Here is a 19343-nt window from a genome sequence, read left to right on the forward strand (position 1 = left end):
TATGGGATCACAGAGTGAGCGTCACACAGGCGAATTAACACTGGAACAGATACAGACAGACAGACCACCACAGACAGACAGACCACCGCAGACAGACTGCACACGGACATACTCTGAATATGCAGACAGACGCGTGGACAGCACAGACACACACTCTGACTACCTGGTGACGCACGCTGGTACTGTGCAGACTGGTAACGACGACACAGAGGAAGAGGAGGAGGAGGAAGAGAACAACTTCTCAGGCTACATGGGATGTTGATTGTAAGTGTGTGTGTGTGTGTGTGTGTGTGTGTGTGTGTGTGTGTGTGTGTGTGTGTGTGTGTGTGTGTGTGTGTGTGTGTGTGTGTGTGTCATGGTGAATACCTACATTCCAATGTTTTTCACTGCAAATAATGGTATGTCTACCTTCTGGAATTGGGAATGGGTTGGGTTGGGAAATAAAGTGTAAAGAACAAGAGTGGTTTATTATTATTATTATTATTATTATTATTATTATTAGCTATATTACAAATCGCGTTCTTTTTTAATCAACAAAAAAAATCCGTAAAGCAGTAATCGATTTACATGAATCTGTGTCTTACACCGGGCATGCGGGGGAAATTCCTCTACTGTACCAAAAATGGATCGACTTGATTTACTGTAGATGTTGTCAGACGATGCAAATGATTCACAGATCAGTGCACTCAATATTTATATGATCACATGGACCCCCATGTGATCATGTAAATATTGAGTGCACTGCTCTGAGAATCATCTGCATCGTCTGAGAACATCTACATTTTTGGTGATATCCGGGTGAGGTCTAGCCTTTCTCGGTCATGTGATTTCCAGCTTTGTGTATCTCCTAACCAGCTCAAGCTGGTAGGCAGCGCTGACAGCGTCTCCGAAATCCCCGTCAACTCCCGACACGTTTTGAGCCATCTACCGTTTTGAAATGTGAAAATCTCCAATTACCGGGTATGCTCTGTACTTGAATTTGAAATGTGCCGCTTGCCATTTGCTTGCTGGCGAAGCTTCGTTAGAAAACTCCAGAAAATTAGCTCGAAATAACGGACCGATGTGGCTGCCGGACGTGTGCCATAGCTAGTTGTTCCTTCCTGTGCGGGGGTGGAAATAATGAAATAGCCACAAGAGCAACACGAGAAAAAGACACGAAGGTACTCTGAATAACTGGCGATCACGGTTTATTCCTCCAGGTGGAAAATGAGTGTCCAAACACGCCGTGCCTCTTATGTTTTTCTCACGTGTTTTGAACTCTCACCAATGGGGTGGTTTTACAACAAATAACTCTCAACAATGGGGAGGAAATTAACGGGACGACGCTGTTCCAAAATAAACTGAGTGATTAAATGTCAAGGGATCATAATAATATGTTGTATAATGTTTTAGGGAATTGTTTTTTGTTTAGTTTTTTTAGTTTTTTAAAGTAAGAGACCAAATCAGAAAGGGCTTATCTAGAAAAATAAAATTGAACTCAAGGCAGGATCAATAAATTAAAAAAAACGTCCCAAGCAGACCATTCATTCGCCTGTCCTTTCAGCACCGGGAGAGGATGGAACACAGGGATTCTATATGGAAAAGACCGTGGTCAGCTTGATGTCACTGAGAGCGCTGAGGCAATGATGTTATGACTCCACTGATATGGATGCTTACCTGGTTACTTCAGGCCGGTTCAGGTGAGAGGTTGCAGAGCTGCCTTCAGACAAGTTCTCCACAGTATTTCTTTCTCTTTGTCATCGATTTATTTTTTGGAGCGGGAATAATGTTTGTCAAATAGCATAAACAATAGACTATCTCACATGTCTCCATTTTGGCTCAATGTCTTGGTTTCAATCATCCCATTATCATCTCAATGACATTGCATCTCTCTCTCACTCTCTCTCCTCTCTCTTCTTTTGCTTTCTCAGCCGTGTCTGAGCTGCCTGTGCCGCCTGTGCCTGTCAATGTGACTCTGTCCTCCAGCCATTTCATCCACCTCCTGACATGGGATCCTGGGCCAGGGACCCCCAGAGGAGTGTTCTACAACGTCACAGTTTACTCACTCAGGTGTGTGTGTGTGTGTGTGTGTGTGTGTGTGTGTGTGTGTGTGTGTGTGTGTGTGTGTGTGGTATGAATCTCTCTCCTACTGATCCCTGAGTCATGGCTTAGATATGTACCGTCTTAGCTTGAGGCAGTTTCTCTGAGTGGCGAAAGTAATTATAGCATGCAAAAGAGATTAACTTGTCACAACAGGACTCCTAGGTCTTTACAGTCCATCACAAACTGTTTTTCTCTCTCTATTCAATGAGGAAACAATACAATTGACATTGGTCCATTTGTTTGTTGTTTGTGTCTATTCTCCTCCTGTCCTGCAGTGGGAGCTCTGAGGAGCCAGTGGTTGGTTGTGAGCATGTGGAATCCCCTCGGTTGTGCAATGTGACCATGGTGTTCCCTGACCACCACGAGACCTACTACAACCATGTGGTAGCTGTACTGGACAACCAGAAGTCCAAACCAGCCGAGGCAATGGATGGGAAAGGATTTGTTCCCATCTCTGATAGTGAGTGTGGATGGGCGGGGGGGTTATGAGTGTTATTTAGTGGTGGTGATTTGAACAACAGGTTACATCTACATGCTGATAACTGTATATGCAATAAAATGCAATAGTACATGCTCTATTGGTTATGGTTGTTATATGTTCAATAGACCCTTGAATTGAATTGAATGTTGTATTGAATGAGACACATGTTGTGCAGCCCCTGAGCTCTGTTTGTCCCTTGGTGCGTCCTGTAGCCGACCTGGACCCGCCCCTGGTGAGTGTGAAGGCGTGTGGTAATAGGTCGCTGTGTGTGGAGCTGCAGCCTCCCGAGGACAGACTCAGGGACGTCTACAACACGTTCCACTACTCTCTGATGATCAAGAGCAATAGCATGGACGGAGCCCAGGTAAACACAGGAAGAGCAGGATATAACTTGACGTGTAGGTGACATTTTGCTGTGAGATGAACAGCTCTCGCTGTGTGCAAAATACGTAGAGATCCAAAATCAAGTTAATTCACTAAAAGGGGAGGTTCAGGTCACTTACGTCAGTTTAACAAGTTTTTGGAAAATGGTAATACATTAGGTGTGGCGTAATTGGATGGCTCCACTCTGATATAGCTCCCCGTCTGAAATGAAACAACACAAAATACAATATTATAAGGTAGGGAGCCCATAACGTTTCAACCTTGCTTTCTTTCATATGTGGGTTCAGCTGCTTCGTCACCTGACGGCCAGCTGATCCAGTTATGCTTAATCCTGCCTGAACCTACGTAAACTTCATCTCTGCTGCAGGTATTTTGAGTAGAATTCAAGTGTGCAGAGAGACTGAAGTCTGTGGGTGGTCTAAGCCTGGTATTGTACCATGTCTCCTCAGTTCTCTGTGGATAGAGTGCCTCTGGGGGGGAAGACTTTGGGAGACCTGGCCCCACGGAGTGAGTACTGTGTGTCAGCCCGCATTCATGACAGCCGTGTTGGCAGGACGTCTGCCTACAGTCCACCACACTGTGTCTTCACTGCTGCTGAGCATACCGCAGGTAGCCATTGTCTTGTATCTATCGCCTCGCTTAGGCAGACATCTCTTGTGTCTCACCGTGTGTGTGTGTGTGTGTGTGTGTGTGTGTGTGTGTGTGTGTGTGTGTGTGTGTGTGTGTGTGTGTGTGTGTGTGTGTGTGTGTCAGTGCGCGCGGGCGTGCACACACACATGGTATGCTTCACTGGACCCCTGAGGCTGCTGTGGATGACAAGGTTACATAATATCTATCTCTCTCTCTCTTTCTCTCTCTCCACAGACATAGAGATCTCTGTGGTCTTGTGTTTGTTGGTGTTGTCTCTGGGCGTCTGCATCCCTCTGCTGGTCCGTACTGGATTCATCTGCCTCAAAAGCCCTCTTCCAGAAGTGCTGGTAAGCTACAGTATCATTTTATACATGAATTTAACTTTTAGGCCTGCTATTTCAACATGGAGCTTAGAAGAGGCAAACAGTACAACATGTACAACATGACACAGGAAAGAGCTGCCGGTGGTAAAAGTCTCACACACACAACCCCCACCACTCAGATGCATATGCCTGGCAAGCTGTGGTTCCACTGTGGTCTCAATGGAAGACGAAAGTACCTGTTTACAACACAGCTGCAGCACTCATTTGTCTGTTTCTGTCCATCAACCTTCCCCAGTCATTCTGCACACCCCTTTCCCACACACTTCTCTCTTTCTCTCTCTCTCTCTCTCTTTTTCTGAGAGCTGTCCTGACGTTTTATTGGGTTGGATATTCATTTGAAGGCGAAGTGGAAGTTTGGGGTTTTCCTCTGTACTCATAGAATGCTTTTACTGAATTGTGTGTGTGTGTGTGTGTGTGTGTGTGTGTGTGTGTGTGTGTGTGTGTGTGTGTGTGTGTGTGTGTGTGTGTGTGTGAGAGATCTAGCTGCTTCTGGAGTCCTTTGTTGGGTAGATAATCACTAGATCATCTGCAAACAGGAAACAGGAGGCACTTGGTTTCAGAATGAGGGCAGGGGCTGCTGATTATTGTAATGTTTTTGCCAGTTCATTAATATACAGTACCAGTCAAAAGTTTGGACACACCTTGTCATCAAAGCAAAAGCTGTCAAGCTGTCATCAAAGCAAAAGGTGGCTATTTTGAAGAATCTAAAATAGAAATCATATTCTGGTTTGTTTAACACTTTTTTGTTTACTACATCATTCCATATGTGTTCCTTCATTGTTTTGATGTCTTCAATATTAATCTACAATGTAGAAAATAATAAAAAATAAAGAAAAACCATTGAATGAGAAGGTGTGTCCAAACTTTTGACTGGTACTGTAGATATTGAATAGAGTTGCGCTTATATTGTAGCCCTGTCTCACTCCACGGTCCTGGGAGAAGAAGTGTGTTCGTTTGTCTCCAATTCTGACAGCACATTTTTGTTTTTGTACATTGTTTTGATGAGATCATATGTTTTCCCCCCAACATCACTTTCAATTATTTGAGGAAAAAGACCCTTGTGCCAAATTGAAATTGAAATGCTTTCTGGAAATCTACAAAGTAGGGGAACATGTCGGTCTTATTTTGGTGAACGTGTTTATCAGTTAGGGTGTGGAGGGTGTAAATGTGGTAGGAATCCAGTTTGGCTTTTACTAAGTAAATGGACTCTCTCTCTCGCTCTCTCTCTCTCTCTCTCTTTGTCTTCCACCCATGGTTTTTATCATTAGTTTATCATACAGCTCCCAGTGTGGGCAGGAGTTAGCCTAAACCACATACAGTGCATTCAGAAAGTATTCCGACCCCTTCACTTTTTCCACATTTTATGTTACAGCCTTATTGTAAAATGGATTAATTTATTTTCTTTTTCCCCTCATCAATCTACACACAATACTCCATAATGACAATGCGAAAACAGGTTTTTAGTAATGTTTGCTAATTTATAAAAAATAAAATAAAAAACTGAAATGACATTTACATAAGTATTCAGACCCTTTGCTATGACACTCGAAATTGAGCTCAGGTGCATCCTGTTTCCATTGATCATCCTTGAGATGTTTCTATGACTTGATTGGAGTCCACCTGTGGTAAATTCAATGGATTAGAACGGCACACACCTGTCTATACAAGGTCCCACAGTTGACAGTGCATGTCAGAGAAAAAACCAGGCCATGAGGTTGAAGGAATTGTCCGTAGACCTCTGAGACAGGATTGTGTCGAGGCACAGATCTGGGGATATTGTGTGTAGATTGACGAGGGGAAAATGAATTTAATCCATTTTAGAATAAGGCTGTAGCATAACAAAATGTGGAAAAAGTGAAAGGGTCTGAATACTTTCCGAATGCACTGTACATCACTGTTATTTCTGTACATGAGTGTGTCATCTACGGGGGAGTCTTAACACTTTTCTAATAACATCAGGCAGGTTTCTTTCCCATCCGCTTAGTGTATATGATTTGTTCCATCATGAAGCAAGTGTGAAATGTCGACCACAGCAATGATATAGTGTTCAGGGGTTTCCCCTTAGGGAGGGGGGGGATAATTGTCTGGGAGGTTCTCACGCATTACCAGATAGACTGGTTCTATCTTTCTTCTTCTTTTTTTTAACATCGGCATTTCAAGCGAATTACATTGCACTGAGTGCATACATTTCAGTATATATGCTCCCAGTGGGAATCAAACCCACAACCTAGGCGTTGTTAGTGCCATGCTCTACCGACTGAGCCACAGAGGACCATTGATTTAGTGTTGTAGTTGTGATCTTCTGTTGCACCTCAATACCTGGTAGTTGAAGTGTTGACTGCTGTCTACCTACTGTACCGACCCCCCATGACTTCTCACATGATCTCTACATCTCTCCCCTCTAGACCTCTATACGACACCAGGAGCGGAGGCTGGTCTCAGAGCCCTATGGTGAAACACTGCTCTCCCCAGTGTGTGCTGAGCCAACATCGCCCCCTGTGGGTGGGAAACAGAAAGATACAGAGAGCGAGGGGGAGAGTGAGGGGGAGGAGGAGAAAAGCAGCACAGGAGGAGGAGAAGGAGGTTACGATACACGTCTTGCTGTCGCCCCCCCCTGCGAAGACCCCCTCTCCCCCACCTGCGAAGACCCCCTCTCCCCCACCTGCGAAGACCCCCTCTCCCCCACCTGTGAAGACCCCCTCTCCCCCACCTGTGAAGACCCCCTCTCCTCAACCTCGTCCTCCTTTTCCTCGTCCTCCTCCAGAGCTGGGGCACTCCCACACCTCTACCCAGAGACACACGCTCTGCTCCAGCACCCCACTGTCCCGTCCACAGAGACCAACGCTGGGTCTGAGTCCAACCCGCCTCACCTTCACCTCCCTGTCTTGGTACCAGACCAACAGCGTGAACCACTACTCAGACCTGACATCCAGTCAACGTCCATATCAAACAATAATCCACTGTCTAGCATGCGTATGACCTCCCAGAGCAATCAGATTCCAGGTTTACCTCAGTGTGTTTTATGGGGCCGTGATCTCAGTCTCCATAGGGACACAGAGAGAGACGCAGAGACTGTGGTGGCAGTGGGACCAGGAGAGGTGGAGGAAGAGGAAGAGGAGGAGAGGAGCGGCCTGGATGTCAACCTGCTTTCTGTGACCCTAGGTGGGTCATCGCTGTCATCTTCTCATAGGAAGGAACCCCTAGGGTCCACTATCCCCCTCCTGTCCACTCAGACCCAGGGTTGGGATACTGAGCCAGAGCCTCTGGCCTCACACCCTGATACCCTGGAAGATGAAGACGAGAAGGAGGAGGAAGATGAGGAGGAGCATTGTGGTTACCTCCCCTGGAGTTAAGAGAACTGTTTTATGTTACACAAACCTTACGTTCCCATCTTTTTTCTTTTTTTTTTCTGTGTTTTTTAAGAATTTGTTTTTTTATGGAACATTTTACCAGCTGGACCACAGATGTATTTCTCGTGCTTCAGGCCACAGGACTGTTACGGAGATCCACACAGCTGTATGTGGTTCACTCACGCCCTGATTCACACTGCACGGCACCCAACCACACTAAAGCTGTACTGTACCGGGCTAGGCAGGTCAGGTATCCACCATACAGTTGCTTTAACTGTGCTGGAAAGGACAATGTGAAAGGAAAAATGCCCGAGCTGACCACCGTATGGTTCGGGTCGGCCCTGTAGCCACTCGGAGGATAGGCCGCTCACCATAACGTTCAATGCACCAAAAAAAAAGCCGTTATTGTTATGTTACATGAGATTATGCTCAATATCTCTGAACAGGGCATACTACAACACCTTTGCTAAGGGTATTTTTGTACGACAGGTCAGTTTGTGGTTGCTGTAGCTAAACTCATAGCGGTAGCTAACCAAGGCCTATCACATGTTTAAACATTGGCTGTTGTGCCAACAGTGGGCATTTGATGTCATACTTGCAAGTGGTGTCCTTGTTTTGCTGGTCTAATGACTGGGGCCCTGTTTGAACACTTGAAAAATGTATCCTTTCTTGACTTACAGTGATCACTGATCTAACATGACTGGATTGGTCAAATGAAGCATTCTACACACATTGATTTTTACAACAGTATATATACAGTATAATACCACAGCTCAAAACATAATCATGATTGGATGATGCATGTTCCAACATCTAGGTCATCTTAGTTCAAATAGTCTACATACAATACAATATTCTTTGCTTGTTTACAGTTTAAAGGACACCATACAGTAGCATAACATATTACTCACAATGACATTTATATACAGTATAACCTGGACATTTTAGGAAACACATGAGATTTAGTTTCAGTTTCTATTTTTGTCCAGCTTCTCAACATCCTATAGGAAACATTGAACCTGTACATTCTTACAGTAAGTATTCACTATAACACAACCTAATTGTATACATTAATGAATTTATGAATGCAAAAGTATGCTGGAGTATGAAAAATGTGATATATTTGTAAAAGCTATTCTGCCACAGCCAATAAAACCAATTACTTCATACATTTGTATACATTCTATATACACCCTTGACCTTTTTGTTGAAATAAACATCTATTTTTGATATCTTAACGTGTTTGGTTGTTTATGCTGATATAAACAATGTATCCTATTCTTCAGTATAACAAACAAGCAAGACTGATATACACAACAAATGTTACAGCTTCCATGAGACTTACACATAGACTAGCCACAGCACACACACATGAAACACCCACATCTGGACAGAATCACATCAAAATGCAGAACAAAGAGAATAAAATAAGTCCATACAGGTCCAGTGGTGTGCAGTATATCCCAGGTTTACTTGCCTCTTATCTGTGCAGCGAGTGAGTGAGACTGGGGTCTATGCTATGTGTGTGTGTGTGTGTGTGTGAGTAAGGGGGTAGAAACTCTGGGAGGGACTTCTGGGGAAAAGGAAACTCAGCCCTGTGCAGAATAACAGGAGCAGCGACATCTCTTAGCCCTATCAGAACGTACTCTAACCCCAATCTACAGGCTCGCCATCTTACACAGGCATTCTACCTCACCTAGCCAGACCTTTACCTGGAGGATGGGGTGGTGGTGGACCCTGTTACTGCTGCACCTACCCCTGGGTATGATGCTTCGGGAGGGGTAATATATTTGGGGTAAAAAGGGGGTTATGGTTTAAACTGTATCGCCCTGGTTGTCTGTTAATGTGCGGCATTGATTTTTGTTGACTTTTTGGGGTCATGCATTGTGTCCTTTGGTTGGCCGTGCAGTATTTAACTCACGAGGGTATGGTGAGGATAGTTGCTATATGGATTGGGTGGGGTGTTTAACTGACCCATGTTAGGCCTGTTTTGTGTATATTAGGTGTACTGTGCATAATGTTGTAGCTACCTTTCTGTGTTGATTGTGATGCATACCGACTGTACATGTACTATGCGTTATTCCTTATCTGGCTCATCAGCACACCTGGGTGTCTCTGTGTCTGTGACATTATACAGTATATCCGGTCTATGAAATGTATGTCATTTTCTGGAGGTTTTTTAATGTGTATCTGATGCTGGCTTCCTTGCTCTTTGTCTCTCTCTCTCTCTCTCTCTCTCTCTCTCTCTCTCTCTCTCTCTCTCTGCTCACTCTCTCTCTCTCCCTCTCTCTCTCTCTCCCTGCTCTCTTCCTGCTCTCTCTCTTTCTCTCCCCCCTTCCCTCCCTCTCCCTGCTCTCTCTCTCTCTCTCTTTCTCTCCCCCCTTCCCTCCCCCTCTCTCTGCTCTCTCTCTCTCTCTCTCTCTCTCTCCCCCCCCCCCTCTTCCCTCCCTCTCCCTGTCCAGTGATTGGCATGCTCCCAGCCCCTGTCAGTGTGACCATCAGCTCATTCAACCTGGAGCATTCTCTCACCTGGCAGCCAGGGGCCGGGACCCCCACCAACACTCTCTTCAGAGTTCACACCCTCAGCCTCAGGTACACCCTCAATCACATCAGCCAGTCTGCTTACATTTCTAGTGCACCAGTATAGCTGCATTTCATTTCTAGTGCACTTACCAGTACAGCTGCATTTTATTTTTAGTGCACTTAACCAGTATAGCTATGTTTCATTTCTAGTGCACTTAACCAGTATAGCTATGTTTCATTTCCAGTGTACATACCAGTATAGGTCAGCTTTCATTTCTAGTGTACTTACCAGTATAGGTCAGCTTTCATTTCTAGTGTACTTACCAGTATAGGTCAGCTTTCATTTCTAGTGCACTTACCAGTATAGGTCAACTTTCATTTCTAGTGCACTTACCAGTATAGCTGCGTTTCATTTCCAGTGAACATACCAGTATGGGTGTGCTGTAATTTCCAGTGTCCATAAAGCTGCTGACTAGGCACTGTACTTCCAGGAAGGCAATTCACCGCTTTTGTTTCAGTCAGTTTAGTGGTCAAGGCAAATATCACTACAGTATGTAAATAGTGTAAGGGTTAACCTATTTTACCCTCTCTCTCTCTCTCTCTCTCTCTCTCTTTGTGTGTGTGTGTGTGTGTGTGTGTGTGTGTGTATGTCTCTCTCTTTCTCTCCCCCCCCCCCTCTCTTCCAGAAACAACTCCTGGAAGCCTGCTAAAGGTTGTGCTAACCTGAAGACCAGCCAGGCATGTGACCTGACCAAGGTGCTCAAGGTTACCTTCACTCATTACAGAGCCCGTGTCCAGGCTTTCACTCCCTCCGTGACCTCCAACTGGACCCTGTCTACACTCTTTCACCCTCTGACTGACAGTGAGACACCGGTTCCCTCTTTCTTTTCAATTCAGTTCTTCTCCACTTAAAACGGATAACTTGAGGGAGCTCATTCATTTAGTAATGTTCATTCAAAGCAACTGGGAAAACCCATTCCTTTTTGTCTTCTCTGTCAATTCTAGTGGTCCTCATTAATAACAGACATAAACGTTTGTTAATGTTCTTTACTTCACAATAAGACATTGTGGAGCTTACTAGAGCAAAACATATTCTTAGAGAATGTGTTATAAATTCAGGAGCAGTCATTTTAACCTTTGACCTCTCTCCTCCCTGCAGCGGTGGTGGGGCCACCCGTGGTGTCTGTGTCCGGCTGTGGGAACTGTCTGCTCCTGCAGGTTACACCCCCCACCTCTAGGGGGTTCCAGAGGCCTCTGTCCCTCGCTTCTCTCTTCTACAGGGATTTCACCTGCCAGGTGCAAAGGACCAGAGACGGCTCCCGGGTAAGGCTCAGGGCAGAGCAGGAGGGATCTAGGATCAGGTACCCATCCGTCCATACCATCTTATTCATTATGATCGAAAAGTCAAAATTGAACATCATTCGGACTCTAAAAAGCTTTTTTAATACAGGCCCACACATTCTGGACCTCTAGAAGCAAGCGTATAAAGTAATTCATTGGTTAATATTGTGTAATTACCATTTCATCATCTAACTTCCATGTCCATACCTGGTCACCTCTGTACCGGGAAGTAAAATGTGACCAGCCAGTTGCAAACCCCTTCTTTCTTGGAGCGTTATCTCATCAGATAAGAACACCTGGTGTTGTGCTTGCACAGTAGGCCTTAAATTAAAAAAACATTCAACGTTCATTTGTCATTACATGTGATACAGGGTATGAAACGTATGAAACGCTGGTCCTCTGTGGCTCAGTTGGTAGAGCAAGGTTGTCGGCTTGATTCCCGCTGGGACCATATATACTGAAATGTATGCACTCACTGCAATGTAAGTCGCTTTGGATAAAAGCGTCAGCTAAATGGGATATATTATATTATATTATATTATTCAATGTAACAAAATGCATGCGGCTAGGATCTCTTCAACAGTACGACAATCAGTCAACAACAATCAACAATGTAAATGCAATAAAGAATAATAAAAACAATAACAATAACATAAGGTGGCAATTGTATAGCAGCAGGAGAAAGTGTAAAAAGTGTCAAACGTTTTTAAAAGAGTGTAAAAATCTGTGGCAGGTGGTTGAGACTAGACTGATTTTGAATGGGGCCAACCACATAGAAATCTCTTATCTCGATAACGTTTATCCATAAGCATTTGGATACATTTAATGTATAACAGTCATATTATACAGTATTTGCTAACAGGCATTTTTGATGCATTTCCATTCAAGATGGAATGTCTTACAGTGTCATTTTAAATTACAGTAGACCACATACCCAGAAAGGACACTGAAAACAAAACCAGTTCTGAGAAGGTTTGTCAAACCCACATGCTCTACCTGAAAAGAAGATCAAAATCATTACCAAGAAAGAGCATCTGCATATTTATACGGCTTGAATCAATCCCCACTTCTTGTTTATTTCTTGTACTCCAGTCGTAGATTATAGTTCATGTGTGGTTTCTATAGTGCGATCCTCTTGCCCACACGTTCCTCTCACAAGCGTAGCAGGTGTTTGGTTTTCGACGAAAACCGTCTCGCTCTGAGAACAAGGGCGCCAGACTGCCAAAACAGACCCAGGTGTAGGAGGAGGATCCATCCCATCTCTGATGCTTATCTCCACATGACAATATGTCATTTGTTGTGGTGCAGATACAGTCACAGTGAATCTAGGAGAACAATGAACATATCTCAGTATACAATATCAGCTATTGCAGGACCCAGTATTGCAGTCAATCTAATACAAGAGCAATGAGAGATGGATGATGACATAATATGAGAAACATTTTGACAAATCATAATAGGATCTCTGTGAGATGAAAATGATATGATTCAACATAATGCCTATGACTCAAGACAATTCATAGTGGTGGCATTTGCGAACCTTGAATGAAATGACAATATGGTGTTTCTGGTGTTTTGCAGTTCAGTCTCAGGATCACCTCCACAGAGACTGAGAATGAGACTGTGATTGATTACCTTGAGCCAGGGGCGGAGTATTGTGTTACCGTTACCACGGCTACGACCTTTAACCGTCACCTGATTCCCTCTGACCCCCACTGTGCCTTCACCAGCCCTGCGGCCAGCAGAACAGGTATGTTTGGTCCTGCGTCCCACTGCTCCACCCAGTAGCTCATTGGCCATCTGGAGCACCAGGAGAACTCCCGGCGGGCCGGGCCGGTCGATCTGTGGGCCGTGGGTCCCGGTAGCCCCACTACTCCATCTCCCCCATTGGTCCATCGTGCAACCCTGCCCACAAACCCCCCCCCCCCCACATCGTCCGCTGACAGTCCACAACCGTTTTGCTGTCCCACTCCGTCCCTGGCTCCACCCATCTCCTGAAGTATACACTTGTGCACTTAGTCAACCCACAAGGATGTAAAATCATAGTGTTGGTCTAAGCCTAGGATCTAACACAAATCAATTACTATCATTGTCCATGTGGGGAAGTGCATAAGCACATACTTCAGTAACAGAGTGGAGAAATGGGACACAGCATGAGTCTAACATAGCGCAGCTAACAGAGGTTAAACAGCATTGGAACAACCATGGAAATAGAGCGCATCAACAGCATGTGTTCTGATTCAGCGGGTGCAACACACCGTGGTTCAGATAACTGTCAACAGAATACAGCTCAACAGGATAAACAACATCGGTACAGTATAGGTTGGCACGGCACGAACACTGTCCGATGTAGCACAGGTGTAGGAGAATACAGCGCATCACAGCCAGTGTTTTATCTCTGATGTCAGTTGCCTTGACCCTGGTCTCTATTCCCCAGCTCCAGTGGTTCTGAGTGTACTGTGTGCACTGTGCCTCCTGGTGTCGCTCTTCTGTGGAGTAGTTATCTGCAGTGGACACCTGGTCTCCCTGCTTCTCCCCAAAACACTGGTATGGTCTGTTTGGCACCTTATCACATTCTAATAGCATAGGTCCAGTGGTACTGTAGCACATAGTAGCACAAACAGAACATATTATAAGATACCTACTGTATATCATCATCATCATCATCATCATCATCATCATCTGTCTCTCTGCTTGTAGTCCTCTGTTCCCCTCTATGGCCAGGGCCCTCCAAAGGCGGAGCTGGAAGTCTTCAACCAGCTGTCAGTGCTGTCTCATGAGGCTCCAGACTGGATTTGGACCCCCCTGCACTCAGACCTTCAGCAAGGCAGCAGGAGATCTCTGGAGGAAGAGGAGGAGGATGAAGGCTATGGACAGATGGTCTCACGAGGATAAACATTTAAGCCCCCAAATATCATGCTGATTTGGTGAAATTGTAGCCTGAGCCGGGTCAAAGAAAAATCATATACTGTATTTCAAGTAATCTGACTTTTTCAGTGTGTGTAGGCTCCAGTATTTGGTCTTGTGAATAGGCTTCTGTCCATTGACTGTATAAGAACGTGATAAACTACAGAGTGACCATGTGAATAACAGGCATACAGCGTGTCATGTGTGAAATGTGACTTCTTTTTTGCTTCGCAATAATATTGTACAGAATGATTTAAACATTACAAATAGCGGTAGAATTTTTTTTATTTAAAAATATAAAAATAAAACCAGAGAATACACAACAACAATTACATGACGCTATAGACGGGTTAAATGTGAACAAATACTTCTTTGATACTTCAGGGATTCTTGTTCTTCGTATTTAGGGGAAATAAAAGCTGTGATTACTCAAGATGTGGCTTGATTTAATATGTTTTGGTCCGTGTGACACGGAGGTGAAGCGAGGGTCGAGATAACGTCGCTATTGTCAATGTTTTTTTTTCCCAGAACTATGAACTTTAGAGCGGCTCTACCGTTTCGCTTTCCCCTCAAATCTCCGCCCATTCAGAAAGTACACACTTCGTTATCTGAGTGTTCATATGACTACAAGGAAATCACTTTTACAGCACATTGTAGTTACCTATTTGTATAGCATTTATAGCGTACTACAGCGGACTACCTCGGGACAAAATGCGATCTCCCACTTTGTATATAATTGTATTATTCATAACAATGTATGGAGCGACAGGTGAGTTACCTATTTGCTGTTTCGTTTTTACCGGCGTGCTGTAAAACGAGTTGTGTCACTCTTTGTGAATATTCATATGTTCCAAAATAACCATTAAGTATAGACTTGACAGAGGCTACATTTTTTTGTATCTATTTATATATATTTTGATTTGTGTCGATTTCATTTGACTGTAATCGAATAAACGCGAATCAGTGTGTGTAAACCAGTGGAAACATATGGTAAATTGTTTATTGTTCATTCAGTCAAATATTCCTTACTTCCCTTTCTCTTACTGTCGTTCTGGCTGATAGGACGTTTGCATAGATAGGGTTAGGGTTAGGGTTTGATGACTCATGTTCATAAGCCTATGAATCAAATACAATATTTGAGCTGCTACCTCTGGAAGGATGACACCGTTCTTGACTGACTTTACCAAAAGGCATACGCTTTATTGCATTGTCCGTGTCGGTATATGATCATCAACTGTAACTTGAATATTTTCAGTGGTATTCGCTGGCGTTCCAGTACCCAACAACCTAAGGATCACCTCCCTCAATATGGGACTGGTGTTGCAGTGGGATCCCCCCCGGAACTCCACTAAAGACACGGCCTACAGGGCAGAGTTTAGGTGGGCGGATACAAGTTGATTATCCATAACAATGAAGCAGATTGAATAGGATAACATGTACTCACTGTAATAGTTCTTCAGAACTGACACACACAACCTATTACAACCAGCCTCGTTGAGTTTCTCCAGCTGATTCTGTTGTAATATAACTGTGATGTGTTGTTAATTTCTCTGTTTTGTGCACAGTGGTTATTTCAAGGTCTACAAGGCTGTGTGTCCGAACACAACAGAACACAGCTGTGACTTCACCAGCAACCTCTCTTCCCAGTTTGGAATGTACATTTTCAGAGTGAGGGCAGAGCAGGAGGGAGAGACCTCTGACTGGGTGGAGACTAGACCGTTCACGATGGATGAACACAGTGAGTGCACTGCAGGCTAATGTCTCACACAATATTGTAATATACTGTTGCTTGAGACCTGAAGACTTGTGTTAGCTACCCAAGCTAATGCCTAGGGTGGCTTTAGCTCAGCAAGCTAACACAGTCATGAAGTGTGCAGTAGACCAAGGTTCAAACCCAGTTGGTCATTCAGTATATACTGCATTCCATGGATTTGAGTGAGGTGGCACTAGCATATGATATGGTCCCTGCTGGGAAGCTGGTAATAAACATCCTCTTTCTGAGGAAGGAAGTGTAAATCACCCCTCCATATTTTAGTAGACATGACACTCATGTCACTCACATGTAAGAAAGGGCCAGCACTGACAAAGTAAAGTTTCAGATAGATATAATATATAATAATGTGTATGTCCACAAATACCATGGCACACAGACATTTCTGCCCCAGACTTCCTCAGTGTGCGTATATAGCCTTTACTTCGTGAATGCTGGCCCTTACGACATCTTTGCTCTGACATCTTTACTCTGACCTGAGAGATCCACTTCCTGTAGGTCACTTTTTTCTCTGCGTCTCTCTCCACAGCCTCCCTGGGCCCCCCCAGTATGAAGTTGGAATTCAGAGGTAATGATGTTGAAGTGAGCATCACAGACCCGGTGTTTAGGATCTCTACATTCAGGAATGTCTACAACCATGCCACCTACAACATCACTTACTGGGAAGATGGCCAAGAGGGGAAGGTAGGTCAGCCATTTTACTTTGCATTTCTGGGACAATATCCGTTCATGTTCCCTCATGCTTACAGAGGATCTGATGATCCCGCTGGGACCAAATATACTGAAAAATGTGTGCACTCACTGCAATGTAAGTCGCTTTGGATAAAAGCGTCAGCTAAATGGCGTATATTATCATGATGTGGGAACAAAAGAAGGACAGCATCTTTCACTCCTATAGGCTATACTGTGCATGTGTTTCAATTACATTGTATTTCCAAGTACAGAGAGCTTTGATAACTTGATTCCATTGATTGAGGTCATGAAGAGGAGGTAGCATTGTTGAGTTTGACCCAAGCCACCGATGTTTTTTCATCCCCTCATTGGTTGAAGTTGTGGGTAGTGCTCCTTCTGTCCTCACTGTTCCTCTATCGCCCCCTCAGGCCAAACAGATCAATGACAGTCAGCAGAGCAGGGTGGTTGTGTCTAATCTGAAGCCGTGGACCAGATACTGTTTTCAAGTCCAGGTGAACACCCAGAGGTTCTCCAAACACAGCCAGCACAGCAATGTGACCTGTGAGAGCACCACGAAGGGTGAGCCCCATCTGTCTTCACTTCCACTAACCCTAACCCTCTTTTCCCTCTTCCGCTCTTCCTTTTCCTCCCAATCCTCCTCCTCCATATCTCTTTTTCTCTCCCCCCTCGCCTCCTTCTCCACCACCTCCTCCATTTCTCTCTCTTTCTCCTCCTCTTCTTCCTCTCCTCCTGCCTTTCATTTCTAAGTAGTACTACCTCTGTTCAATGACTCAATCTCTCCTCCCTGTTGCCCCCCCCCCCCCCCCCCCGCTCCAACCCAACCCCTTTACAGGAAATGACACCCCATGGGTGGCGGCGCTGGTGACGTTTGTGGTCTTGTTTGTGACCGTGATCCTTGTGGTCCTGGGAGTCTTGTACTGCAGAAGGATAGTCAGGTTCCTCTGGCCCAAAGCCAAACTGCCCGAACATTTCAAAGAGGTCATTATGAGACATACTCTGTGTGTGTGTGTGTGTGTGTGTGTGTGTGTGTGTGTGTGTGTGTGTGTGTGTGTGTGTGTGTGTGTGTGTGTGTGTGTGTGGTCTACAGTATTTTGGCAGAAAGTAGCAACACTTTGTAGGTGGCTACCTGTAATGTTGTATTATTCAGTAATGTTGATAGTGGTATTATTCAATAATGTTGATTGTCACTCAATAATACAACTATCAGGATCTTCTAGTCTGACCAACTTCTTGTCTCTTCTCCCATCCTCAGTACCTGTTGGTGCGCCCTCGTTCCTCCATCTTCCTGGCCATGAGCACCCCCCTACCCGAGGAGGTGTACCACCAGGTCAGCATCATGGTGGAGGGGACAGAGGAGGTTGCACTCCCTCTGGTGGACGGGGGAACAAACTGCACACCGGCTGACATTCTGACAAAACAGACAGAGAGCAAGTAAAAGAGGAAGATATGGGTGGAAAAGAGGAGGAGGGAGAGATGAAGAAGGGAGGAGAGAGGACAAGGACTGAAATGGACGGCAGAGAGGAGGATCTGCTCTTGCAGCCTGTCTAAGGACGGATATTTTACTACGAGCACAGAAAGCGGCAAATCAGGCATTCAGTGACCGGCACCCTGATGACGAGCACTGTTTACTGTCTACTGCATGCAGTAGAGTTTTTCCCATCTCTCACGTTACTCATTACATTACTTCACTTCAACCACTGTGTCAAAATAGACATAGACAACATAGAGTGATCAGACCAGTACAGCACAGTTGGAACTAGAAGGTGTGCCACAAGTACACATGTGTACATAGTATGGGTTATGTTGTGGCCCTCTGTGGCTCAGTTGGTAGAGCATGGTGCTAACAACGCTTAGGCTGTGGGTTTGATTCCTGCTAGGACCATATATACTGAAATGTATGCACTCACTGCTATGTAAGTCGCTTTGGATAAAAGCATCAGCTAAATGGCATATATATATATATACAGTACCAGTCAAAAGTTTGGACACACCTTCTCATTCAATGGTTTTTCTTTATTTTTTATTATTTTCTACATTGTAGATTAATATTGAAGACATCAAAACTATGAAGGAACACATATGGAATTATGTAGTAAACAAAAAAGTGTTAAACAAACCAGAATATGTTTTATATTTTAGATTCTTCTTTTGCTTTGATGACAGCTTTGCACGCTCTTGGCAAGGTGTGTCCAAACTTTTGACTGGTACTGTATATATGTGTGTGTGTGTGTTGTTTGTGTACTGTATTATGTGAGTTGCACTCTGTGATTGTGTCTTGTTCTGTTTCCATTTTCACAATGGACATTTAGAAATTCAATCAATGATACTAAGCAGATGTTGTTTTTGTAGTTTATTAAAAGGTATGTTTTGTGTTCTTTTGACCATTTGTATGTTTTGACTACAGATTCTTTACATGGCACAAGTGAAGTGCATTTATTCACCGGTTCAAGCGGCTGTTCCCTGTAAATCACTACATTAGCGCAGAAGTAGGATAAACCCCTGTGGTCTTAGGCTGAGAAGTGTATTATACTGATTATATGAATGTGACTCTGCCAACTGTCAAGAGGTCTGCATCTGTGCAGGTGGTAGTGTAATTGCTTGAAATAGTGAGCTCTCTAATAGTCAAGATTCTTTATTTGTCACGTGTATACAAGTATACAGTGAAATGCAAAAAACTTCCAGGTGGAAGTAGTAAACATCTAAACAAATGTCATGAAATAGGCCTGTGTGGCAGTCAGTTATGAAAATTACTATTGGCAATAAAAACTGAATTTGCTCCTTAAAAAAAACTTCCACAA

General features: G+C 44.2%; 4 protein-coding genes across 6 annotated transcripts in view; all 4 read left to right on the plus strand.

The window, feature by feature from the left end:
• Positions 1–262, plus strand: part of crfb1 (cytokine receptor family member b1) — a gene marked incomplete at its 3' end in the record, with an annotated part of 5616 nt that extends 5354 nt beyond the window's left edge. Inside the window, exon 8 of the mRNA XM_083682094.1 lies at positions 191–262. Within this exon, the coding sequence (XP_083538220.1) occupies positions 191–262 (72 nt within the window). The remainder of the gene's footprint in view (positions 1–190) is intronic.
• A 604-nt stretch (positions 263–866) lies between these two features.
• LOC310813021 (uncharacterized protein) lies at positions 867–8542 on the plus strand. 3 transcript variants are annotated; one of them, XM_083681829.1, is made up of 8 exons: positions 867–1160; positions 1544–1679; positions 1911–2049; positions 2358–2542; positions 2776–2927; positions 3397–3556; positions 3812–3924; positions 6366–8542. In XM_083681829.1, exons 2-8 carry the CDS (start codon positions 1631–1633, stop codon positions 7311–7313), a joined length of 1746 nt encoding a protein of 581 aa, XP_083537955.1. In that variant the 5' UTR covers positions 867–1160; positions 1544–1630; the 3' UTR covers positions 7314–8542. The 3 variants fall into 3 exon arrangements, with proteins under 3 accessions (XP_083537955.1, XP_083537956.1, XP_083537954.1); XM_083681830.1 differs by having other exon boundaries at positions 867–960; XM_083681828.1 differs by having other exon boundaries at positions 867–1679.
• A 467-nt stretch (positions 8543–9009) lies between these two features.
• On the plus strand, positions 9010–14485 carry LOC310813026 (interferon alpha/beta receptor 2-like). Its single transcript, XM_083681836.1, has 7 exons — positions 9010–9072; positions 9773–9902; positions 10520–10695; positions 10993–11156; positions 12756–12924; positions 13612–13721; positions 13875–14485. The coding sequence occupies exons 1-7, from the start codon at positions 9030–9032 to the stop codon at positions 14067–14069; spliced, it is 987 nt and encodes a 328-aa protein (XP_083537962.1). The 5' UTR covers positions 9010–9029; the 3' UTR covers positions 14070–14485.
• A 198-nt stretch (positions 14486–14683) lies between these two features.
• Positions 14684–18920, plus strand: LOC310813025 (interleukin-10 receptor subunit beta-like). The gene is made up of 7 exons (XM_083681835.1): positions 14684–14850; positions 15337–15460; positions 15647–15819; positions 16382–16536; positions 16953–17103; positions 17378–17523; positions 17798–18920. The coding sequence occupies exons 1-7, from the start codon at positions 14793–14795 to the stop codon at positions 17978–17980; spliced, it is 990 nt and encodes a 329-aa protein (XP_083537961.1). The 5' UTR covers positions 14684–14792; the 3' UTR covers positions 17981–18920.
• The last annotated feature ends 423 nt before the right edge of the window (positions 18921–19343 follow it).

This window comes from Argentina silus (assembly GCF_951799395.1).
Source record: "Argentina silus genome assembly, chromosome: 12".
NCBI lineage: Eukaryota > Metazoa > Chordata > Actinopteri > Argentiniformes > Argentinidae > Argentina > Argentina silus.